Source organism: Aedes albopictus, chromosome 3 (genome assembly GCF_035046485.1).
Source record: "Aedes albopictus strain Foshan chromosome 3, AalbF5, whole genome shotgun sequence".
NCBI lineage: Eukaryota > Metazoa > Arthropoda > Insecta > Diptera > Culicidae > Aedes > Aedes albopictus.
The window spans coordinates 119,088,934-119,115,885 of NC_085138.1; the positions used below are offsets into that span (position 1 = coordinate 119,088,934).

At 39.2% G+C, this 26,952-nt stretch overlaps 1 protein-coding gene across 4 annotated transcripts in view; it reads left to right on the forward strand.

The window, feature by feature from the left end:
• LOC115263581 (GTPase-activating Rap/Ran-GAP domain-like protein 3) overlaps nucleotides 1-26,952 on the forward strand; it is a 598,953-nt gene that overhangs the window by 125,568 nt on the left and 446,433 nt on the right. Inside the window, exon 1 of one of the 4 annotated variants that reach the window (XM_062855943.1) lies at nucleotides 5,144-5,998. The exons of the other annotated variants lie outside the window; for them this stretch is intronic. Coding sequence (XP_062711927.1) covers nucleotides 5,964-5,998 — 35 coding nt within the window. The 5' untranslated portion in view covers nucleotides 5,144-5,963. Of the gene's footprint in view, nucleotides 1-5,143; nucleotides 5,999-26,952 lie in introns of those variants that run through there. 4 annotated transcript variants of the gene reach the window in all.

The following is a 26,952-nucleotide window of genomic DNA, read 5'->3' on the forward strand; positions in this document are numbered from 1 at the left end:
TTCAAATGAAATCAATTTGATATTCTTAATAGATTTATTAGTGAACAAACTAATATCTTCGGAAGAGCGTCTAGGCTCATATGGTAGCAGAACGATGGGTGGTTTATTGAGTCATTAGCTTTGGTGATAATCTCCACTGGTTGCACCTATGGTCTTGATGTCGGCGGTCTGAACCTGGCTATCGGCAATGTTTCTTGCTATTGTTGTTTTTTTTTTCATAATATTCTATTAGCATACAAGTTAAAATTGAAATTAGAGCTAAGTTCGATTTTTTTTACATGAAAATTTTGTTAAGGGGGGGGGGGGTTGTTTAACAAGCTACGTCATTTATAGAGGGGGGTGTTTGAATTTGTGACGAAATGCTACGAGGGGGGAGGGGGGTATTAAAAATCGCTCAAAAAAAGCTACGTCATTTATGGACGCCCCCTAATAACTCAGTCGAATAACCTTCGCGTACCCAACGTCAATTTTGGATGATTTTCGAATCTAGAATCAGCTATGAAAAATGCATTTCCCAACCGAATTCTTTGAAGTCAATTGCATTCGCTCCAGATTTGTCCACATTTTCAAGGACCGCCATACGGAACCGGTTCACGCTTCCGTTCCGGAGTTATTCCAGATTCCGTTGGGGTTATGACCGGCCGGAAAATGACACATGAATGCATTTTACTCTGCATCTATTGTTATTTTGGAAATTTGCACATATTATACGCCAGGAATACAGAAACTATATAACTATAAGGATCCATTGACTTGAAATGAGGCAATCAAGCAGTCTCGTGAACCGGATATGTCCCGGGTGCCCCCAGGGAAGTGGCCAAAGTGGCCATTCTAGCAACATTGTCAGAATCAATCGTGCGGCACATCAAACTTCATGATTTGTCGAAACATGAAGGAAAATGATCCTTCCAGGCTCCTAAGACCCCTTGGGACCGGTCTGGCCATACCCGGAATGATCCGGATACCCTCAGGAAAGTAGTCATTTCTCAAACATAGTCAAAATCAACCGTGTGGCACCTCTAACTCCATAATATGTTGAAACATAAAGGAAAATTATCCTTCTAGGCCCTTATGGTCCCTTTGGACCGGTCTGGCCATACCCGGAATGTTCCGGATGCCCTCAGGGAAGTGGTCATTTCTCAAACATAGTCAAAATCAACCGTGCGACACCTCTATCTTCATGATTCGTTGAAGCATAAAGGATAATAGTCCTTCTAAACCCTTATGGCCCCTTGGGACCGGTCTGGTCATACCCGGAATGTTCCGGATGCCCTCAGGGAAGTGGTCATTTCCCAAACATATTCAAAATCAGCCGTGTGACACCTCCAACTTCATGATTTGTCGAAACATGAAGGATAACAGTTCTTTTAGAAATAAATAAAAAAAAATCGGGTTAAGTACGGTTCCTTTGAATTCCACTAAGTAATAGCATCCTTTGACAGATACGTATTTCGACCTCAACTGTAAGGTCGTCTTCAGTGTCTTGTACTTGACTCGACTTCTTTTAGGCTCTCATGACCCCTTAGACTGGTTCTGGCCACACTCGAGATGATGCGGATGCCCCCAGGAAAGTGGTCAAAATTATCTTTTCCACAACGTTGGTCAAATTAATCGTGCGGCACCTCGAACTTCATGATTCGTTGAAGCATAAATGAAAATAGTCCTTCTAGACCGTTATGGCCCCTTAGGACCGGTTTGGTCATACCCGGAATGTTCCGGATGCCCTCAGGGAAGTGTTCATTTTTCAAACATAGTCAAAATCAACCGTGCGGCACCTCTAACTCCATGATTTGTTGAAACATAAAGGAAAATAGTCCTTTTATGCCCTTATGGCCCCTTGGGACCAGTCTGGCCATACCCGGAATGTTCCGGATGTCCCAGGGAAGTGGTCATTTCTCAAACATATTCAAAATCAGCCGTGTGACACCTCAAACTTCATGATTTGTCGAAACATGAAGGATAACAGTTCTTTTAGGCTCCCAAGACCCCTTAGACTGGTTCTGGCCACACTCGAGATGCTCCGGATGCCCCCAGGAAAGTGGTCAAAACTGTCTTTTCACAACGTTGGTCAAATCAATCGTGCGGCAGTTCAAACTTCATGATTTATAAAAACGTGGAGGAAAATGGTCCTTCTATGCTCTTATGACCCCTCGGGAACGAGCTGGCCATATCCGGAATGTTTCGGGTGCCCCCAGGAACGTGACAAAAGTGGAAACTTCCACAACGTCAAAATCAATCGTGCGACACCTATAACTTCATGATGTTGAAACATAAAGAAAAATAGTCCTTCTAGGCCCTTATGACCAGAGGTGCTCCCTGTCACTATCAATGGTAGGCAAACCGCCGATTCTGATAGGCTGACTGCGATCCAAGTTAGCGAGTGCTCTTTTGAGTCACCCTCACTTTTCTTTTTTCCATCACAACTGAACTGATTGCGATGGCGGGTAGATATCACTGATAGGCCATCTTTTAAATTCGTTTAAAAATCAACCGTGATGAAATTTGAATATGTGGGTCAGCTTTACAAGTTTTGTATGTTAGTCATTAAAAATTTTGAGTTTTGTATAAAATCGGTGGTGCAAAACCTGTTGTCAACTGACATGACTGATATTTCGCAACTCTGCTTATGCCCTTGGGACCGGTCTGGCCTCATCCGGCCAGAGGAAGTGATCATTTCTCAAATATCTATTGTCAAAATCAGTCGTACGACACCTCAAATATCATGATTTGTCAAAACATGAGAGAAAACAGTCCTTTTAGGCTCCCATGACGTCCTGGCTACACCCGAAATGTTCTGGATGTCCCCAGAAAAGTGTTCAAAATGACCACTCCCACAACGTTGGTCAAATCAATCGTGTGACACCTCAAACTTCAAGATTTTTCGAAACGTGCAGGAAAATAGTTCTTCCATTCTCCTCCGCTTCCTACCATGGCTGTCAGGGAGGTGACCAAATCTGCCATTTCAACAATGTTATCAAAATCAACCGTGTGACTTCTAACTTCAAAATTCGATGTTAAACTTTGAAATTTTTATTTTTCAATCGTTTGCATGTGCATTTTTCTTCGCTAGCCCAGCATTTGCAATAAAATGTTTGCATACCTCTGCTTGTAATGGAGCCTTTACAGTAGTTCCCGTGGTAAATCCGAAACGAACTCTGTGAGGCCCGATTGGTCTCAAATAGTCAAAGGTCTTCAGGATGATTATTCTCATAGCATCATGCACTTTGAGATGTCGCAAGATTGATTTCGACAACGTTGTAGTATTGCCTAGGGTAATACTATCCTCGACCATTTCCTAACGGGGCACACTAGGCATTTCTAACAATCAAAGGATCAAGACTCACTATTTTCTTTTATCCTTCATGTTTCGATAAATCATGACGTTTGAGATGTCGCACGATTGATCAACGTTGTGGAAATGGCAATATTGACCACTTTCCTGGGGGCATCCGGAACATTTCGGGTGTGGTCATTCCAAGTCCATCCTAAGGGGTCATGGGAGCCTAAAAGGACTGTCATCCTTCATGTTTCGACGAATCATGAAGTTTGATGTATCGCACGGCTGATTTTGGCAACATTTGCGAAATCACCCCATCACTGGAGCCATCCGGTACATTCCAGGTGTGGCCAGACCGATCCCAAGGGTCTATAATGGCCTCGAAGGACTGTACTCCTCTTTGTACAAACAAATCATGAAGTTAGAGGTGCTGCACGTTCGATTTTGACAACTTTGTGGAAACGGGCACTTGGTCACTTACCTGGGGGCATTCGGAACATACCATGGCCAGGCCATTCCCGAGAGGTGAGAAGATACTGGACTGACTATTTTCTTGTGGTTCAACAAATCATAAAGTTCGAGGTGTTGCACGATTGATTTGACCAACGTTGTAGAAATGATCACTTTCCTGGAGGCATTCAGAACATTTCGGGTGTGGCCAGAACCATTCTAAGGGGTCATGGGAGCCTAAAAGGACTGTTATCCTTCATGTTTCGACAAACCATGAAGTTTGAGGTGTCACACGGCTGATTTTGAATATGTTTGAGAAATGACCACTTCCCTGAGGGCATCCGGAACATTCCGGGTATGGCCAAACTGGTCCCAAGGGGCCATAAGGGCCTAGAAGGACTGTTTTTCTTCATGTTTCAACATATTCTGGAGTTAGAGGTGCCGCACGATTGATTTTGACTATGTTTGGGAAATGACCACTTCCCTGAGGGCATCCGGAACATTCCGGGTATGACCAGACCGGTCCCAAGGGGCCATAAGGGTTTAGAAGGACTATTATCCTTTATGCTTCAACGAATCATGAAGATAGAGGTGTCGCACGGTTGATTTTGACTATGTTTGAGAAATGACCACTTCCCTGAGGGCATCCGGAACATTCCGGGTATGGCCAGACCGGTCCAAAGGGACCATAAGGGCCTAGAAGGATAATTTTCCTTTATGTTTCAACATATTATGGAGTTAGAGGTGCCGCACGGTTGATTTTGACTATGTTTGAGAAATGACTACTTTCCTGAGGGTATCCGGAACATTCCGGGTATGGCCAGACCGGTCCCAAGGGGTCTTAGGAGCCTGGAAGGACAATTTTCCTTCATGTTTCGACAAATCATGAAGTTTGATGTGCCGCACGATTGATTCTGACAATGTTGCTAGAATGGCCACTTTGGCCACTTCCCTGGGGGCACCCGGGACATATCCGGTTCACGAGACTGCTTGATTGCCTCATTTCAAGTCAATGGTTCCTTGTAGTTATATAGTTTCTGTATTCCTGGCGTATAATATGTGCAAATTTCCAAAATAACAATAGATGCAGAGTAAAATGCATTCATGTGTCATTTTCCGGCCGGTCATGACCCCAACGGAATCTGAAATAACTCCGGAACGGAAGCGTGAACCGGTTCCGTATGGCGGTCCTTGAAAATGTGGACAAATCTGGAGCGAATGCAATTGACTTCAAAAAATTCGGTTGGGAAATGCATTTTTCATAGCTGATTCTAGATTTGAAAATCATCCAAAATTGACGTTGGGTACGCGAAGGATAATCATTCCGCCGTTTACTGCAAGATTAATTACCGTAATCCGAACACTTGATAGTTCTTAAAATACCTAGGCATTAATCCCCCAAGACATCATAAATCATTGCTTCACTTTCTGCCTTTGTTCCCTATGCCGCAGCCAGCGCACATCAATCTTCAACCGCTTTCAAAATGTTTTCCTCTTTCCCACAATTCTACTAACTTCAACCAAAGATATCCGATTGAACATACATATGTAGGTATTTAACCGAAAGCTCGAAGTCGGATGTAACGAAAGCTTCCTCCCATATGCAGTGAGAAACCAAACGGAGCGTCGAATGAGATCCCAATCACAAAACACCAGCTCCGTCAAGCATCTGAAGGGCTCTGCTCTCACGAGTGCCTTCGCCTATGCTATGCTCAGTCAGTGTAGGTGTCACCCACAGGAATTATCCCTCCAAAGTTGAATCCTTCCGAAAGGGATGGGAAAATAGCGTAACGCTTGGCCGTCTAAACCAAAACAGAGAATCAGTCTGGTGTGAAAAATCACATGATACGGTTCGATTTCGGTTTTTGGCATACGTTTCGGCGAGAATTCGGATTGTGTGTGATTTCGGGGGAGTGTACGAGCGGGTTGGGCCCTTGACCGGATGAATAATGATGAACCGGATGTGCGAAGTGATGTGACATGCGACAGACAAATTGGAAAATTTCGCACAAGTGGTCCAGCTGAATTCGGCACGTTGTTGGGTAATATGCGTTGACCTAGTTTCGAGATCGTAGCCAACACGGTCACAAACAGTGACCACTGATATGCGTGGGCGTGGGGCTAGGAAGCTCTCTTTGCGTGATTTATTGGAATAATCAGCGGTAGACCAACCGAAAAAGTGAAAATATAATTGTGTTTCTGATTATATACCGGCAGCTCAGCTTCCGAACTCGAGATGGATAGAGAATTGCCCGTGTGCGGCACAACCAGGTAAATACAGATGATTTGCTAATCTGAATTCCATTGGTGGTGATGTAGGTGGTTGTTTCTGTGGTTTGGATTCATTTCATTTTTGATGTCGATGAACATTGGCTGTGGCAGGTAGGATGAAACGTGATTACCTAATGTAGCGTGCCGTTCTACTGTACTATTGATGAGAAATGAAATTGGATTTGGATTCCATCGGTGTGCCACCCATTAATTATTTCAGAAATGCTTTGCATGTAATTAATGTTGCTTGTTTTGACGTTGAAAGAATTCTGATCTCGAGTGGATGGCCCATCAATTACGTGTTCGGCGGCAGTTGAATTAAGTATATGAGAATTTTAGGATCTATTTGAACCCTTACCAATGCAATGTGTACTACGTCTTAGAACTAAGTGAATGACTGTGGTAGGTTTGGTACAATCTAGGGGGTCTGGATTCTCACAGTTACAATTTACTGTACTTTCACTTTGTTGTATTTTTTGTATCGGTACGAGCTTGGTGGTCTTGTGGCTAACCCTTCTGATTCATATGCAGAAGGTTCTGGGTTCAATCACTGTCCCGTATTTTTGTTCAACTTAAAAAAAAGACTTTCTTTCTATATATTTTCTCCATTTTCTCTACACATATATCTCACGTGTACTTGAATATAAAAGGCCATCGCTAGCACCAGAAATTGGTTGATGAAGTCGTTCCCTTCGTTTCAATTTCCATCTTCACAGTAAACTTTACATTATCTCTCTTATTACACCAGTCATCCAGGATAATCGTTCCCTTCGATAATACTGCTCAATTTCGACTAAAATGTTAGCAAAAGGCTTCTTAATAGATATTTTATGATTGTCTTCTTGTGAAACAAGAGGAACTACAGGACTGGATGAGGCTGAGACAGTTGGCACTCCCGCTCCACAAAACGGAGATGGTAAACAACCGCAAGTCTGAACAACAGGCGCCTGCGGTAACCACAGGCGGGTGCACGATCTACTCTAAACGCTCACTGAAGCAATTGAAGGTCATCATCGACGATAAGCTGAAAATCGGAAGCCATGCGGAATATGTCTGCAAAAGGGCAAGCATGGCGATAATGGCACTGTCGAAGATAGCGTCAAATTGCTCGGCAGAGTCTCGAGTAAAAGTAAGTTACTTGCGACAGTAGTGATCTCCATACTACGGTATGGGGCCGCTGTATGATCGAATGCGCTAGTGGTCAATTGAAACGTGAAGCGACTCGAGAGTACCCACAGGCTGATGTGCCTTACGATCCATCGTGATGGTCGGCACATACCACACAGTCTCAAAGGACGCGGTATGTGTTACTTTTACGGTCTTCCGAATCGTACTTGAACTACAGAGAAAATGGCAAGCCGACCAACAGCAAGTTGAGTTGGCCCCCTTCCCATCCGGGAACTTCAGTCCAACGGGTAGTCTACAGTCAAATAAGCTTCTCAAGCTCAAGCTCTAGCTGTACCTTTTGTATAGGTATGGTAATGTGATAGCTACTTCGATGGCTACAACATATCTTTATTCCATGGTTTTCCAAAGTGTGGGTCGCGACCTCACAGGGGGGTCGCCGGCCTTCATCCAGGGGGTCGCGAGGGACAGTAGAACATTTTACTGTAACAGACATCGAATGAGGGAATTTCTATGGTGGGTCGCGAAAAGTATGTCTGCAGGCAAAAAGGAGTCGCGCAACTGAAAGTATGGGAACCTATGCTTTACTCCATTGCACATTGGGCCAGGAGAGTGTCATTTTGGTAAAAAATCAATAACTTTTTTTCGAGACGAGATATCAGTGGGGTGTCTTCGGCAACTTTTTTATGCATTTTAAGCTGCATCTTTTGTAGGGGTCGTCCATATTTTCAATTCATTTTTGCGAAATTTATGACATAAAACTTTTTTCTGGTGCATTTTTTTAGGTCAAAATATTCTACAAAAATATAGCCCAAAGTATACCAAAAAACTTTGCTGAACAAACTTATATTTAATTTCTTCATTTTCATTGAGTTTGGAAGCGGTTTTCATGGCCGACCCCTAAAAACCAGTTTTTGGCCGATAACTTTTTTGTGTGCGATTTTCAAAGCCTACTATGTTCTAGACAAATGTTCATGGGATGATTTTGCAACTTTTTCTCGAAGACGACCATAAGCTATTTCGTCACTACAAAGAGTTATGCACTTTTTTAGCTTGAAAATGTGCTATTTTGTGATGCGTGTATCTCAAAATGGCGCAAACATTTTTCAAATCTGTAAAGGTGACACAATTCTACTAGTATTCAACTACATTTTAACGGGTTAAAACATTGGGGATAATCTAATTTACCCATAATAAGATGCACTTGAAAACTGTGATTTATTGAAATTTGCAAGTGAAATTTCCTTGTCACCATGTAAGGCAACATTGCATGGCATGCTTTGATGACATTTAGGGGGCCGATACTATTAAGCACATTGCAACAACATGAAAATGCTTCATTATGGAGTTCAAAAAACAATTTTACTTCATTATTCACAAATTATAAACTAGAGAGTTTATAAATTAACGCATATTCTACTCTACAAATGCGACCAATTTCTCCCAAACGGTTTGAATCGTGATCAAAACAGAGCGGCCCATAGGCCGCACATAATGTGTAGATGTCTTTTTTTTTCCTGTTCGGGTTTGTCACTGCGACCAGTTTTTAGATCTATTGTGACATTACCCGTATCCTTAGTGTAGTGCATGTGACATTACTCAATTGCCATTGAGGGACAATAAAGTATCGATTTTGATACAGTTTCTGTTTTGTTTGTAGATGTCTAAGCTCCGACCATTTTCACAAGAGAATGTTTTCTAAGCGTGTTCTACTTCATATGGTATCAGAAATAACAGGAAGCATGATTAACAGATTATTGATTTACAATTCAATTGAAAAGACATGGAGTTTTTACGCCTTTTTGAGGGAGTCCAATTGAATGTTTCTGGTTCGTTCAAGGAGGCTTTTCTCCATTATAATTCATTAAGAAAAGATGTCAGATGATGCAAATAAATAAATAATAATAATGAATAATGATCCATCATATATAGAAATGCTACTCTAACATTCCTTAGCTTGTTACCTTTGACGGATATAATACTTGGCGGTAAAGAGGAACACGGCGCATGAATCAAGATTTTTTATAGGTTATGTATCAAACAATTGGCATTGTTAAATTAAGTAAATAAGGCAGACTGTGTTGGGCTGGTCACGTCACATGGGCGTCGGAAGAACGACAAGTGATGGTAATATTCAGTAGAAAAGTCCAAGTATGTAAGTTTGACGAAACTCCAAACTCCAGATTCATTATTGAGAAAACGTGAGGCAAAATCCAACAATTAAAATGGGGGACGCAAAGGACCTTCACCATGATGATTTTAAGGTTCCTCACTTCTGTTATTTGTGAATATTGAAGTAAAATTGATTTTTGAACTCCATAATAAAGCATTTTCATGTTGTTGCAATGTGCTTAATAGTATCGGCCCCCTAAATGCCATCAAAGCATGCCATGCAATGTTGCCTTACATAGCGACAAGGAAATTTCACTTGCAAATATCAATAAATCACAGTTTTCAAGTGCATCTTATTATGGGTAAATTAGATTATCCCCAATGTTTTAAAGTTTTTTGGTATACTTTGGGCTATATTTTTGTAGATTATTTTGACCTAAAAAAATGCACCAGAAAAAAGTTTTATGTCGTAAATTTCGCAAAAATGAATTGAAAATATGGACGACCCCTACAAAAGATGCAGCTTAAAATGCATTAAAAAGTTGCCGAAGGCACCCCATTGATATCTCGTCTCGAAAAAAAGTTATTGATTTTTTACCAAAATGACACTCTCCTGGACCAATGTGCATTGCCAATAAGGCAACAGTCTTTGTCCCATTTGTGGCGTTAAGTCAATAGAAAAAAAGAAAAAAAATATGTTAATTTTTAACAACCTGTCAAAATTGCTGAACACTAAACAAAATAGGATGCTATGAGCACTTAGGTAGAGAAAAATGTGGGTAATATCGCTGTATGAACAAGTTATTGAAACTCTGATATGTTCTTGTACCGACTTTTCGAACCTTTTAGCAGAATACCCTCTTCGAATGAGTTTAATCAGTTTACGCGTGTTTCGACTACCACTTGTAATCTTCCACAGTGTCAGTTATGCACTCATCTGATATGTAATAAAACCAGCTTTCAATACGATATTTCTCAATGTGTATCAGAACAATTTGTGAATTATCATCTCGAGAAGTTGCTTCAAATTCGAACCAACTATAATAGGAGACAATCGCTTTTCGAGCATCAACCTACCTCCTCGAGAGTTTCCCTAGAATCTCTCCACTGGAAATTAATCCATGGAAAAGTTTTTCCCGCACTATCTTTTGCCGAGCCAGCAAATTGGTTGTGACTTTCTCCTTCTTTTAAGCCGCATTATTTTTCGTCATTATCATACTGTGACTGCTCTAAGTGGGTGATTTATTGCGCAAAGTCAAGTGCCGGTCGATGTTCGTCCTTTGCGGTTGCTGTGCTGTGCTGTATCGCAACAATCTGATATTTTGTAGGCGTTCAAATATGGTTTATGAAATCGTCATTTTCACTCAATGACCCCCGACTCGGGCTTGATGACACAATAACGATCAGCATTTATCTTCATGTCTTCCTCTAACTGCCACGGACTGACTGGATTACGGCAATCGAATGGAATTAATCACTGCTCATTCCGCGTCGGAAGCTAACAACGCAGCAGGGATTATTGTTGCGAAAATTGGAATGTCTGCTGGAAGCCACGCCACCGCCGGGTGATTAGATTGAGTTCGGGGTTGGGGAAATTAATACCACCCTTATTGGCTTTGATGTAATTTACACCCTAACACTAGGTATGCAATGTAAGGGGCTGCTGTTGAAATTGAAGCTCTCGGCGTGACGGAAATTCAATATCCTGGATTGTCGTTGTTGACCTACATAATGCTTTTATTACGGGAATGCTTTCGCTTTCTTATGTGCATTTCTTTGATAGAAACAATAGGTACTTTTGCTGGGGCTGCTGCTGCAGACAGGCTGCAGGAAATAACAACGAAGTATAAGTTGCAGCCCTTCAGCTAACCGACGCTGCCAGCAAGTCATCATGTCAGAAACGGAAACGCGTGATTCGAACAACTGCAAACATTGTGGACCAACCAGATTGCTGCTTCTGTTTTCTATTACAGAGTTTTTATTGTTTGAACAGATGATCGAACTAGAATTTACTGGGAGGAGTTGCCTTCTGCGTACAGATCGGTGACGTATGTGTAAATGTTTTTTTTTTGTATCTGTATTAACGAGATTTTTAGCCCTAGATTAGTTCATCTCGGGACCCACGCTTTACTTCCCTTCCGAAGGAAGAACTCACATTTTGCGAGTATGTCGGGAGTAGGATTCAATCCCAGGTCCTCGGCGTGATAGTCAAGTGTTCTAACCATCACACCAGGTTCGCTCCACATGTGTAAATGTTATTATTATATCGAAGTTAGAACAAATTCAGTTATAGCTTGGAAAGGCAATATTTTTTTTTAGTTTATGTGTTCAGCTAAGTTGTTCAGAAGTTTTAAAGTTCTCAAATGCTGTTAAATTTGGTCATTGTTACGCGGTGCTAGTATGCATATTATACAGAGTTCTTTGGCATGTTAGATCTTATTGTTCTGACATACTAGAAAGTTCGTGTCTTGAACGTTGTTGTCAAGAAGTTATATAGGGAACTAAACGCCGCGGTGGCTAAGGAGAAGTATGTTAATTTATGACCTCGACCTGCTTGTGGGGTTCCCCCAGGAGCTCCTCTTGGGAGTCTTCCAGGACTTGTTTCTGGGATTCTTTTATGAATTCCTTCTGCGATTCTTCCAGGCATGCTTCCTGGGATTTCTCCAGAAATTTAACCAAGTATTCTCAAGGAGCTCTTGATGAGATTTATATAGGATTCCTGTAGGACTTACCTCGGGGATTCTTCCAGCTTCTCCTGAGATTTCTAAAGAGATTTCATTTTAGATTCCTCTAGTAAATAGTTATTTCCGAGATTCCTATAAGCGGCTCTTTCAGGACCGCCGATGGGGGTGACAATGGGTCTGGGGGTGAGATTGGGTCAAAACGGAGAAACATAAAATTTGAAATAGCTCATCAACTATCGCAAATTTATATTGAAAACTTTATATAATTTCAAAGAGGAGAGGTTTTTAAACGTCATGATGCAGAATAAGATGTTTAGCAATATTCGTTTTTTGTTAAATTTGTGGCAAAACTTATATGATGAAACTACTAGTAAATCACTCTGAAAAAATTTCTCCTTCGCAATGTTTCACACAAGCACCTAACCATACATTTATTTATAAGTAGCTAGCTGTAGGTATTACCTGGTTGATGCAACGAAAAAAGTGGGTTGTCAATGCAGTTTTTATTTAAAATTTCAATATTTTCGACCCTATGTCCAATTATTAAGAATGGGGGTGAGATTGGGTCAAGCAAGTTATCGAGTGAACATAACCTTAACTAAAACTTCAACTTGTTATCCGGTCTCCATTTGACTTTAAAGTGGTGCCATGTTTACAGTATCTTCATAAAAGCACTTTTTTTTCGAAAACATGTCGAAGAAGTGTCAAGCGAGTGTGTTCATACGTTCAGTGCCTAAAATCATTTATAACAATAAACCCATGCGTTTGGACAGCTCCTCTAATCATCATCTAACCTTTAGTGTACGGCAAGTCAGTTTAAATGTTATTGCAAGAGAGGGTCTAATAATGTGAAATGTTGTGTAACATAATATTTGAACGACCCTCTATCTTGAGAGGCCAATGATCATGTACATAAGAGTTTATAAAGGAAGGTTTGGTTAAACATTTTTTATGCAGTATACTAAAAATATCATGTTTTTTTTTCAATCAATTTTTCAGTGTGTCCCTCTCTCATTGTAATCTTCCCTCCTCCTCTCATGGAGGTTGAAACTTTAAATGAAGATGATTATGGTGGCTAAAAATGACGATACAACATATAAACGTTTTTTTATCAAATTTAAACTATTTTTTCGGTTGTATTAGCCCTTTTAGGTGGATTTATCATCTTTTAAAGTTACCTATGTTTCTATGCGTCATGGTTACATTGTATTTTAAGTAGATTTACTAGATATGATCAATAAAATTAACTTATATTCTTAGATAGGCGACTTCGAATACTTTGACCCATTCTCACCCCCTCTAAGGGGTGAGATTGGGTCAATTTTCAATCATTTGTTGTTTAGTAAGTAATTCATATAACGTGATACTTTCTTGCTAAACTTTCATTAATACATGGAAGAGTATACATACCAAATAAAAAGTTATTCGGACTTCAATTGCATTTGTTATTTAACAAACAATTTTTGAGTATCCTTTTCTGACCCATTCTCACCCCCAACGACGGGATTTCTTTTGAAGTTTTTCCCCGGACTTCTTTAAAAATTTCTCAGGGATTGCTCCGGGAATTCCCAGATTCCTTAAGGAATTTCTTCTTCGATTTTTTCCAAGAACTTGTTGCGTGACCACTCCAGGAATTCTTTCCAGGATTTTCCCAGGAATTGTTTCAGGAATTCATCAGGGCGAAATTTCTAGTATTCCTTCAGGAGTTTCTTATAAGATTCATAAGATGTTGCATCCAGGATTCCTCCAGGAACTCCTTCAAGGATTTCACCAGCGCCTTCTAAAATTTCTCCAGATATTCCTCCTGAGATGCTCAGGGTGTTCTAGGACTCTTCAAAGAATTACTTCCCTTCTAAGATTCATCCAGGAATTCGATCCGAGATTCTTACAGGAATTCTCTCTGGGATTCTTCTTGAGATCCCTCCAGAAATTTCGGGAGTCCTCCAAGAATACGTTCCGATCCCCAGACAACCAATTTGCACGTATAATGAAGTTTATGTTCATGTTATACGTACTTTTATGCGTTAAAGTTACATCGCATAAGATGCAGCAAAAGTGCCTTATGCGTACAAAAGTGGAGGCGCTATACGTGCATTGACGGAACAATAATAGTGCTATATGACTTGAAGCGATATCTTATGCGATGTACCACGTGCACTATTGCGATGCAATTTAGCATCTTATGCGATTTAATAATAATAAAAAAAAACTGTCAGCTCGATATCGAACTAATGACCTCTGGATTGTCGAGCCACACTTCACACACAACACCGGAAGCTAACCGAAGCAAGCTGATTAATTATCATGATATTCTAACTCACCTCAATGTGTGTTGGAATGCACTTGGTTCACTTACGCTGTGCGTGTTTGGCAGGCTAAAAACGATTTCCCGTACAGTTTTCTCTGCTCCTCTCTGGCTAGCACCTCCCATTGTTGATTATCAAGCCAACAAAACAAATAAAGATAACTTTGCAACCATAATTATGGTTGTTCACTTTCTTGTAGCTTTTTGGCACTGCATCTACAGTGAAACAGAAACTCTTTAATTGTTATCACATATCACATCGCGTAATGCCAACATAAACGCTTCTAGCTTATGCGAGTTTGTATGCACACTTGAACGAGTTTATTTGTACTTTTATGCGATTTCATCTAAACACCAATGCGAGATAGACTGACACAACAAGAGAAGTACCAAGCGAAGTCGTATAATCATCGCAGTATGCAATTATGCGAATTCATTTGACACTTTGCGAGTTCGCTCGCACGCTTTTGTGAGTAAATAAAGTTCATCGCAATAAAACATCAGAATATCATCTACTACGATGTGCTCATACCTTATAAAAGTTTATTTGTATTCTTATATGACTTTACCTGATACATCGTAATAAATTCAAAAAATAACATCATATGCGATGAAATTTGTCAATCAGCCGTACATATATGCGATAGTGACTTAAAATAGTACTTTATACGATGTACAACGTGGTTTCTTATGCGACTCCTGGTTGTCTGGGGAGATTCTTCTACAATTTGTTCTGAGATTCCTGCAGGACCACCACCAGAAACACTTCCTGGGATTCTTCCTGGAACGCCTTCCCGTATGGAACTTCTAGAGGAATGTCTGAAAGAACTCGTTTTGAAATACTCCAGGAATGAAAATCATTGAGGAATCGTAGAAGGAATTCCAGCTAAAAAGACTATCTGGAAATTCCCAGAAAGACTCTTGAGGAAACTCTCAAATGGAGGAATCTTGGAAGCCACTTCTTGAATAATTCTGGAAGGAACTTTTTAAGGAATCCCAGAAAGAACTTATAGGTACCTTAAAAGGAAATCCTGGGAGAATCTAAGAAGAAATTTCTGCTGGAACCTTAGAAATTTCCTGGAATTCTGGGAGGAATACCGGAAGCAATACCTAAAGAAATCGTGGATGGAATTTCTTCCAGGATTCAAAATTCTTCAGGAATGCGTTTCTAGATTCCTACTGTAATTTCTACTGAGATTCCTCCAGAAATACTTCCTGCAATTCTTCCATGAATGTCTCCACATAAAGGCACTTTTGGAGGAGTCTTAGAAAAAACTTCTGGAGAAATACCAAAAGGAGCTCAACGAATCTCAAAAGAAGGAAGAAGAATTCCTTGAGGAGAAATGTCAGAAAAAAAAAACGTATAGAAATCCAGGGATGGAGCCCTGGTTAATTTCAGAAATAAAAATCATTGAGAAATCTTAGAAGGAACTCCAGGAGAAATCCTAAGAAGAGCATCCAGGGGAATCTCAGAAGGGCTCCTGAAATAATTTCAGAAGATGAAATGCTCAAATGGAGGAATCTTGGAAGCCACTTCTGGAAGAATCCTAGAAGAAATGCCTTGAGGAACCCTCTAATTTTTAATGGAATCCCTTAAGGACAGACTTGTTAGATTCCCAAAATGGCCGCCAAAATGGCCGACTTTGGCACCTACTCACGATTTCGAGCGCACAAATCTCTTTGTAAACAAAACCAGCGCACCTGAGCTTCTTATTTGAAGCTTATTACAAGTGAGCAAGAACAGAATAATAAAATGCACCGTTGTTTTAAGCTTGCTTCTTGAGATTTGTGCGTCTGAATTTCTGATGAGCTGTTGAAGCGAGATTTCAAGAAGTTTGTCCTTAAGGAACCGGGGAAGAAATTACTGCAGTAACTTCAGACAAAAAACCCTGTGAAATTACAGGTATTCTAAGAGAAATACAAGAAGGAATTCCTAAAGCAATCGTCGAAAGAATTCCGTAAGGAATTCCTGGAAGAATTTTTGAAAGAACTCTTGTGGAAGTCTCACAATGAATCCCTGTAGGAAGAGGGTTTTTTTTTTATCTTGGAAGAATCACAGAGAGAACCTGGAACAAATCTGAACAAAACCAAGGCAGAATCTTAGAAGGAGCTTCCTGAAGAGACCTTGTGAGTACCTGATCTCTACCCGTATATTCAAATGTATTAGGGAATTGCTTTTTTAATTTTTTCGGTAATTTTTTTAACTTTTTTGGCAATACCCTTGATTTTTTGGTATTTCCTTTTATTCAAGTTTCCGGAGACCATTCCATTGATTTTATTAATTTCTAAGAAAGTATCTAATAAAATTTCCAAAGTAGTAGCATACTGCTTAGAGAATCCTTCCGGGATTCCTTCTGTACAGAAAGAAATCATGAAAATTAAACAACACGTAAGTTAAGCATCGACTGAAAATTATAGCAGAAGCTACAAAATTACAGCCATTTACCGTGAGATGATACTGTCCGCTCAGTAATCAGCCAATCATGCGCATTGTTTACAGATTTTGAGACATATTCGCTGGAAATTTACATGCAGTAACGTAAACGAGGGCAGCTATGCTCAGTCGTCTGCCTCGCTGCGCGGTTTGCTCTCTCTCGCTCTCTGTGACCGAAGCGGTACAACAGTTTGTTCCTTTATGGTGGAAGATGTTTATCTTTGATTACCTTTTCTTCAACTTGGTGAGACAGCCTAGAGGGGTTAGGCATAAACTCTCATTCGGAAGATCTGAGTTCGATTGTCGTATAAAGATTTTTGCCTTTCTCGTACACCAAGTGTACTGGAAAGGCTATATGTTCACTCCAAAAATGACTTTTTGATAGGAGGCCCGGAAGGTTATGTCTCATATACCAATCAACTCAGCTCGACGAATCGAGGTGATGTCTGTGTGTGTGTATGTGTGTGTGTATGTGTGTGTGTGTATGTATGTGTGTATGTGTACAAAAAAACTCACATCACTTTTTGGTAGTAAACCTCAACCGATTTTAATGACCGACGGTTCATTCGACGCGGAATCTGATCCCATTGTTTCCTATTGAAAATGGTTCGGATCAGTCCAGTGGTTCCGGAGTTATGGCCATTTAGGTGTTCCGGACCGGTACCCCAGGAAAGGGCCAGATATGAAAACGCTCCAAACCCATGCATGCGACACATCAAACTACGGCATTTTCGATAACTTGACGAATGGTAAGCAGGAAAATGGTCTCAGACCATATCTGAACCGGTAGTGTCCCGGAACCGGCTCCGAGCGTCCCGCTGGAAGTGGCCAAACATAAAAGTAAACTAAACCCATGCATGCGACATATCAAACCGCTGCTTTTTCGATAATCTGATGAACAGTCAGCAGAAAAACATTCTCAGACCATATCGGAACCGGTTCCAGATGTCCCGCCGGAGGTGGCGAAGTATAAAAGGTATTCAAATCTATGCATGCGACATATCAAATAGTGGCTTTTTCGATATCTTGATGAACAGTAAGCAGGAAAATATTTTCAGAATATATCTGAACCGGTAGTGATCTGGAACCGGTTCCGGATGTCACGCCGGAAGTGGCCAAATATAAAAGTAAACTAAAACCATGCATGCGACATATCAAACCGCATCTTTTTCGATAACCTGATGAACAGTAAGCAGGAAAACATTCTCAGACCATATCGGAACCGGTAGTGTTCTGGAACCGGTTCTAGGTGTCCCGCTGGAGTATAAAAGTTACCCAAACCTATGCATGCGACATATCAAATAGTGGCTTTCTGATATACTGATGAACAGTAAACAGGAAAATATTTTCAGAATATATCTGAACCGGTAGTGATCCGGAACCGGTTACGGGTGTCCCGCCGGAAATAGCCAAACATAAAAATGAATTGAACCCATGCATGCGACACATCAAATCGCGGATTTTAGGAATCTTGATTTGGCAAAAAAGTTTCCGGCCATATTTGGGACAACCGGTAGTGTACCGCAACCGATTACGGGTGCCCCACCGGAAGTGCTCAAATATAAAGGAGAACCAAACCCATAAATGCGACAAATTAAATGACTTTTAGGTAACCTGATGAACGGTTAACAAGAAAAAATCATAGACCATACTTTGGAAAACCAATAGTGTGCCGAAACCGGTTCCAGGTGCCCCGCCTGAAGGGGTTCATTCACAAATATCATAACGCCGAAAATGGCCTTTTCTGACACCCACCCACCCCTTCGTAACACTTTTTACATGGGAAGAATTTTTTTTCGTTCGCGCTGTAACACCACGACGGACACCCACCCACCCCCTCCAGCGTTATGACATTTGTGAACAAGCCCAAGTGTGGTCAAATGTAGAACAGAAATAAACGCATGTACGCAGCACAACAACTAACGGCTGCTTCGATAACGCGAAGAACGGTCAGCAAGAAAGTAGCCTCAGGACACATTTAAGACTGCCGGTAATGTTCCGGAACCAGTTTCGAGTGTCTTGCCGAAACTAGCGAAATGCACAAATGTACCACACCCATGTATGAGGTACATTAGACCGGCCCACATTTGTATGACGCGAAAAAAAGTTTTCAAAATTCGCGGGGCACCTTCTAGAATCGTGCCTTTGGATGAGAAGAACAATCTGTGAAAGATTCAGCTCAATTGGTTGAAAACTGAGCTGGCGCAAATGAGTTGAAGGTTTGTATGGGATGTTCAGTCCAAATATATGGGAAATTGGATGAGCTCCAGTCTCTCATACAGCACGCCGATTTGACGAGTCCGATTTGGCTCAGAATTGAAAGAATGGTAGTTGATACCCTAATGAACAACTTTGTGTAAGACCATATCACGATAAAACTAAATTTAGTTGCGGTTTCAGCCACTGAAAGCAGGATGAGGACATCTTCCCCAGTTTACACTCGGTTGTTACATGCAGCACGTGTTTTCCGCTCGAAACTTGCGCACTACATCATAGGCGGCTATGTTGTCCTTCATTCCCATTGCTCACGCACGTGGATGGGTATCGAGAAAATGAAGAATTACATAGCTGCCTATGATGTAGCGCGCAAGCTACGACTGGCAAACACGTGTTGCATATAACAACCGAGAGTAAACTGGGGAAGATTTCCTCATCCTGCTTTCGTTGATGGAAACCGCAACTAAATTTAGTTTTATCGTGATATGGTCTTCTACAAAGTTGCTCATTAGGGTATCAACTACCATTCTTTCAATTCTGAGCCAAATAGAACACGCCAAACCGGCATGCCGTATGAGAGACTGGAGCTCATCCAATTTCCCATATGTTTGAACTGAACATCCCATATAAACCTTCAACTCATTTGCGCCAGCTCAGTTTTCAACCGATTGAGCTGAATCTTTCACAGATTGTTCTTCTCATCTAAAGGCACGATTCTAGAGGGTGCCCCGTGGAATTTTTCGACATTTTTGTATTTGGGCCAGTCTAAGGTACATCAATTTTTTTTTTTTTTTTTTTTTTTTTTTTTTTTTTTTTTTTTTTTTTTTTTTTATGCGACCCTCCACTCACCCCCACACCAAAAAGCTCGAGTGAGCCCCCTGGTAGTGGACGCATCTTTACTATTTTTTTTATGAAAAACAAAACTATATCAAAAAGTAATACAATTCAAGAAATATCTTATCTATAACTATAGCTTGAGCGAGTGTGATAAACGAGGAACAACTACATTTGACTTGGGGATTTCCCAGTGGAACGATGTTCCTTTGAAGGGATCCCTTATAGCACAAAATTAATTAGTTGATACTTAATTTATAATTATTTAAACAACATTTATTTATATAAGGAGAGTGTAAATCTGATATTTGTAAAAAGAATTAAAAAAAAAAGAGAAACTTAAACAGAAGAAGAGAAAAAACAATCTGGCAGTTACAAGAATTCACTGATTTTTGATTTAAAGTGTTGTTTTAATCTAGTTTTGAATGGCAACCGACTGTTCAATGCTTTCAGATAGTTAGGTAAAACATTATAGACCGACGGACCATAAGACGTGATTCGCATTTGTCCCAAACAAGTGGATGCTCTGGAACGCAGTAAGTTATTTGCTTGACGTGTATTATACATATGATTACCAGTTGGAAAAACAAGGTTACAATGTGCTTTTGAATTTTTCAACATATCAAAAACGAACAAACATGTTTGCAGCCTGCAAAGTCCACGTAGTGGTAATATACTGTGTGATGAATTTTCGTACAATTGCCCAGTAGAGTAAAGTCGAGGTAACTTGTAAATGATTTTTAAACATCTGTTCTGCAAAACTTGTAACTTTTGCAAGTTAGACTGGCTAGCATGACCCCAAACAATGATCAGGTATTGTAGGTGCGAATGAACACAAGCATAATAATAGTTCAACAATGCTTTCCTCGGCACAAATTGTCTCACTCGATACATTAAGCCACAAAGTGATGAAACCTTCTTTTGAATTTTTCTAATATGTTCCTTCCAAGAGAGAATAGGATCAAATATCAATCCAAGGTATTTATAGCTTGATACTTCTTCGATTTCGACACTAGAGATTGTAGGATTAGCGTGGCTAAACATTTTCTTCCTTGGCGAATGAAATAACATGTATTTGGTCTTGAGCAAATTTAATGACAATAAGTTTGTTTCAAAATAATTCATAAGCAAGCGTAGGTCATAATTAATAGCTTCAATGATTGATGATACATTTGAATCCGGATAGAACAATGCTGTATCATCGGCAAATAGTTTTGGAATTCCTTTAAGAGGAAGGTTACCCAAATCGTTGATGTACAACAAAAAAAGTAGAGGACCAACGTTACTCCCTTGTGGGACTCCAATGTTGATTAACCGCGTGGAGCTAAAATCATCTTTCAATGCTACAAACTGTTTCCTATCACTCAAATAGCTACGAAAGATTTCGTTAGCCAATCCACGTATGCCATAGCTTTCCAATTTTTTCAATAAGATGTCGTGGTTCAAAGTGTCGAATGCTTTCTTAAGATCAATGAAGAGACCTCCAACTATACATTTTTTATCGATGTTGTCCAGTAAAAAGTCTACGAGTTCCACAATAGCGGTCGCAGTACTGCATCCTGTTCGGAATCCATACTGATATTTGTAAAGAACATTGTATTTGTTTAGAAAATTAACAATTCGATTTACAAGCAGTTTTTCAAAAATTTTACTAAAGACGGACAGGGTAGAAATCGGACGATAGTTACATGGATCAGTCGCATCACCTGACTTAAAAATGGGTGAAACTCTAGCAACTTTGAGGCAATCTGGGTATTTACCTTGGCTCAATATTTGGTTAAACAATTGCGAAAGGAGTCCGGAAAATGTATCTGCATTGGATTTAATGATGTTAGGTGAAAAGTTATCCGGACCACAGCTTTTCTTCACGTCGAGTTCATTAATTATGGAGATTACCTCAGAGACATTAGCTGGATTCAAAAAAATAGAATGTTCTAAACGATTGACGGTTCTAACAGGATTGGTATTTCTTTTCTGTATAGTACTGGCCAAATTTTCTCCAATATTTGCAAAGTAATCATTGAAAATTTCACATATTTCCCTGTTATTCGAGGTTTTACGCCCTCCGTAGTAAAGTTCAATTTTTACTGGCTTCGGGTTCCGTCCCATCAGTTCATTTAAATGCTTCCATTGCTTGGCATGACAAGTATTGCTCAAAATATTCTCATAATATTGACTCTTACAGCTTCTTTTGGCGATATCAGTTTTCTTGGATATATATTTAAACATTTCCTTCAAACGATCATTATTAGGATCATTTTTAACTTTCTTCAAATATTTTCCTTTAAGTTTTATCCATTTCCAAACATACAGATTCAGCCATGGGCAAATTTGACCTTTGACGTTTACATTTTCTCTTACAAGTTTTGTGCATTGCTCTGAAAGATTTTGATACAGGGGATAGACAAAATGATCGGGACAGGCAAAATTTTCACTTTTCAAAAAATGTTCAATTAGCTGTAACTTTTCGAAAAGTGCACCAAATATTTTTAATTTTTTACTGTAAGTTCCTCAACTAGTTGTGTATCAGTGGACAAAATTTGGAAAAGATCGGACAATTCTTCACGAAGTTATAAAAGTTTTTGAAAAAGGCGAAATTATCCGATAGCCAACTTTGAGCTGTTATATCTCCGGATTCAATGAACCGAATGCAATGAAATTTTGACCATTTATGACTTATATAATGAGCTATGAAAAACCATTGACTTAACTTGATATTCTTAACACGGAAGAAAATTATAACGACAAGATTATTTTTCTAATAAAACACCAAATTATCCAAAACATCAACATCGTTTCAAAATTCAAGATGCAAATTATAGTTCATTTAGTTTTCCTCTAATTGACTTATATATAAATGCGTTATGAAGGAAAGTAACAACATAACCGCCCATTAATTGAAAAAGTAATGGGATGCATATTAAAAATAGACCAATTTACTAAAAAATCGTGAAAAAAATAAAATCGCTATAACTTTTTCGCTTGTTAAAAATTTCAAGTTAAGTCAAATGTTTTCCAGAGTTCATTATATAGGTCATGAATGGTCAAAATTTCATTGCAATCGGTTCATTGAATCCGGAGATATAACAGCTCAAAGTTGGCTATCGGATAATTTTATCTTTTTCAAAAATCTTTATAACTTCGTGAAGAATTGTCCGATCTTTTTCAAATTTTGTCCAATGATACACAACTAGTTGAAGAACTTACAGTAAAAATTTGAGAATATTTGATGCACTTTTCGAAAAGTTACAGCTAGTTGAACATTTTTTGGAAAGTGAAAATTTTGCCTGTCCCGATCATTTTGTCTATCCCCTGTAAGTGGATACCAGGGTTTCGAATTCATTTACATCTTGACAGCAAGTAAAGTTATTAAGGAAATTTGTAAAAAGATCATTCAGTTTAGTTTTGTCTACAATTCTTTTGGTGAGCACAATACATTCTCTTGGATTGACTATTTTGACTGATGAAACAACAATAAGATGATCACTCACTTCCGAAAAAATTGTATCATTTCTGAGACATGAAAGTTCTTCTCTTCTGGTAATAAAATGATCTAATATATTGTTGCTAGCTGGACGAGTCGCGCAAGTATTCGAACAAACACAGCCATATGATTCTAGAAGACTTTTATACCGGACAACTACATTGTTATTTATCAAATTTATTGGAACATTAACGTCTCCCACTACAAAAAAAGGACGAGAACCGAGTGTCGATAGCAAACTTTCTAGTTCATCATGAAACTTTGTGAAATCAAACGATGGGGGTCTATAGACACCAACTACATCATACAGTGACCCATTAACTTTTATTTCATTATGTATCAAATGCATTCCATTAATATGAACGTTTTTAACGACCTTGTAACTTAACCCACTCTTAATATACACGGCAAGACCACCAGAAGACGAATCACGACAAGAAAACACAGAATTGTAGTTGGGTATTTGAAACAAACAACAATTATCAGATTTAAGCCACGTTTCCCCAATAACTAGTACATCAATAGACACATTAACACTTTCCAAAAATAATAATATTTCATCAAACTTATTCATGTTGTTAATTCCTCTAATGTTCCACTGTGCTACTCGAAAAAAACTTTCATTATTTGTAACACAATTGAGGTTAAATCCGTTAATTGTATCGTAATAATAATTAATTGAATTAGCCATTATAATTTAAGATTACATAAATACAAAACACGCAGTATAAAACAAAGGTCTGTTATACAAACAAAGCAGTACTTTCGTTAGTTGGGGAACGTCCTGAGTTCGCGTAACGACTAACAATGTCAAGCAGATCATTTCTATTTTTTATTATTTCAAGTTTAGATTTATCATGTTTTTTTACTAAAATAGTTCCGCCTCCACTCGGCCAAACATATTTTATATTTAGTCTTTCCTGACAAGCTCTCAACTCGTTCAAGAGCCCCAATGCCAATGGTGTTAGTTCATCACGAATGGTTACTGTTGTAGGTTTACCGTTGATAATGAGAGATGGATCAATTAACGATGACATCAATTTCCCATGTTCCCTCTTCTTACGAAAGATACTCTCTTTTAATCCTTTGTTCTTGAAAACCACACGAATCGGAGCTAATTGGAATTTCGACTTATTGTTCGAATACAGCCTTGAGACTGAGACGATCGCATCAGATTCAATTTTTGCACCAAAACTGGTAATCATTTTATGCACAATTTCCTGGACATTTTCACCTGGAAGAGATGGAACGCCCAGAATAATTGCGTTATTGCAGTTTGCATCTCGATTAGTTTTATCGACCTGATGCTCAAGATCATGTACTGTGGTAGTCAAAGTACGTTGTGTCTCCTTCAGTTTGACAAGTTCTCGCTTCAAAGATACATTTTCGTTTTTCAGCTCAAGGAAGTCACGAACGATTGCATCAAACTTAGTAGACAAAAACTCCTGGGACTTTTCTATTGCATCAGTGATCTGGTTCACTTCACGACGCACATTTAGCAATTCATGCGATACTATCTCAGCAATTGTTCCTTTGAGTTGAGTTATTAGTGTTCCTGCTATTTGTTCCCTGGAATTTTGCATCTCCACTATTCTTTGGTAAATACTAGAACATTTGTTTGAACAAAAGTAAATCCTCTCTTTGATGCGCCGTACGGATTTTCCCACAATGTTTCGACAACTGTAGTGAGCTTCAGAGAAGCAATACATACAAGTTATTAACTTACTTGCATCCTTCTCCTCTTCATTACATTCAACACATATACTTGATTGGCCATTCATGTTTACCAGATTTAAAAACAACAAAAAATCAAAGACAAAAATGAAAAACACTCGTTTAAATTCACACACACTAAGCCGAAAACTTGTTTGAGCCCTAAAAATAATCAGCAAACTAAACAGCACACTATTATTGTACTTAAGAATGTATCTAATGTAGTTAACAAAAAAGACAATTACTAAAACGATACATATCACAACGTGTAATTTAGAATACAACGTACTCTCCGTATATTGTTGTTATAATTTCGTTCTTATATTTTAATCATTGCATATCAACCATCGCAAGGTATACTTGAACTATGAATGACGTCCGTTCACTCTATCACGGCCAAATCTATCGATCATCGGGGCTAGCCAAAAATTTGCATGCAATTTTGTACCCAAGTGGTTTTTTACCTCGTATGTATCGATAGAGCCACTCTATGTGCTACTAGGAGAACTACTTCAGCACCAATACACCAAGCACGAACCAACGGCAAGATTGTGTACGACGCCCGTTCGCTCTGTTTTCGCTAAATCTATTTACACAGCCACAGCATCAAACATGTATTTCGTCCCTCCTAGAAACGACAGAACCACCAAGTGGGCTACTAATAGGACTACTTCAGCACCAGTGCACCAAGCACGAACCAACGGCAAGATTGTGCAAGACGCCCGTTCGCCCTATTTTCACTAAATCTGTCATCCAGTAATAACTACTCAATCATGTCATCAGCAACAGCCTGAGTAAACCAGAACCATATTGTGTGCACGAATAGAGTCAATGTTAACACCAATACATTAGGCTCAGCACTACCTTATACGCGCCCAGACAGCTACCCAAAACAACCAGCAGCAACAACAGCAACAACAACAATAGCGTTCGGCGGTACAACTCAGCAGCCCAACAACACAAATGTGATTTCCCTGATAGTAATCCAATGTCGCAAACAGCAATTTTCTTATTTATAAATACAGTTTAAGCACAATATTTAGTACACTGACTGTTACACTGACTTAAAAACAGATCTATTCCATATGGTTTGGAACCATTTAACACAATTATTGTGACGATTTACACTCTTTAATTTGAAAATAAAAAAAGCTAATTATATGGCTATGTATCAACTATACAACAGTGATGCCAGAATGAATTTGCGACTTTTCAGGAACACTTATTAACAATTTGCATGATACTAGTCTAAGACCACATCAGGGACAATCGGTAAGTAGTAAAATGTGAACCGAAAGTGGTAAAATGTGAAATTGAACAAAACCCATGTGTGTGGTACCAAAAAAACACACTAATTCGACAATGATTGCAGTCAAATCCTACAGGTACTACGGTGGTACGAAATCATAGCTTGTTCATTTTACGATTGTTGGCTTCCGAAGTTCACTGCGGTTGATTAGCAAACGGATCAAGTATCGGAAAGCACCCAATTTGAAATTCAGGAAATAACAGCTGCACGAGGAGCAGCTGCGGGTGTGAGTAACAGCACAATACTGCTGTAATTCTGCAAAGTGACGTAAGCGACATTGATAGTTTTGGCTCATTTTTTGGTTATTATTCAGAAATCTTTGGTTAATCCTCTAAGTTTCTTTCCATAGATGATACATAGATTACGACTAGATCTTGCCTTCTAATACAGCAGACATACCACAGTGATACTCTTACACCAGATATTAAATATAATATACCAAAAAATATCGACATTTTGAATGGTGCTTACGTCACTTTGCAGAATTACGGCAGAATATCGGATCATTCGTGTTTCCAGAGTATTACACTGTGACATTTGATCATTTTTTAATTCGACAAATCAGGCCAAACATTTCAATAGGTCCTATCTGCATTTGAGAGGCTCTCTTTGTTCACTTTCTCTTTCAATTATTGCAATGTAATGGTACACTTTTCAACTATTTTTGCAGTACAAATCAAAAGACGATTGTTTTGACCATCGTTCAATGCAAGGTGACAATCATAATACAAATAAAC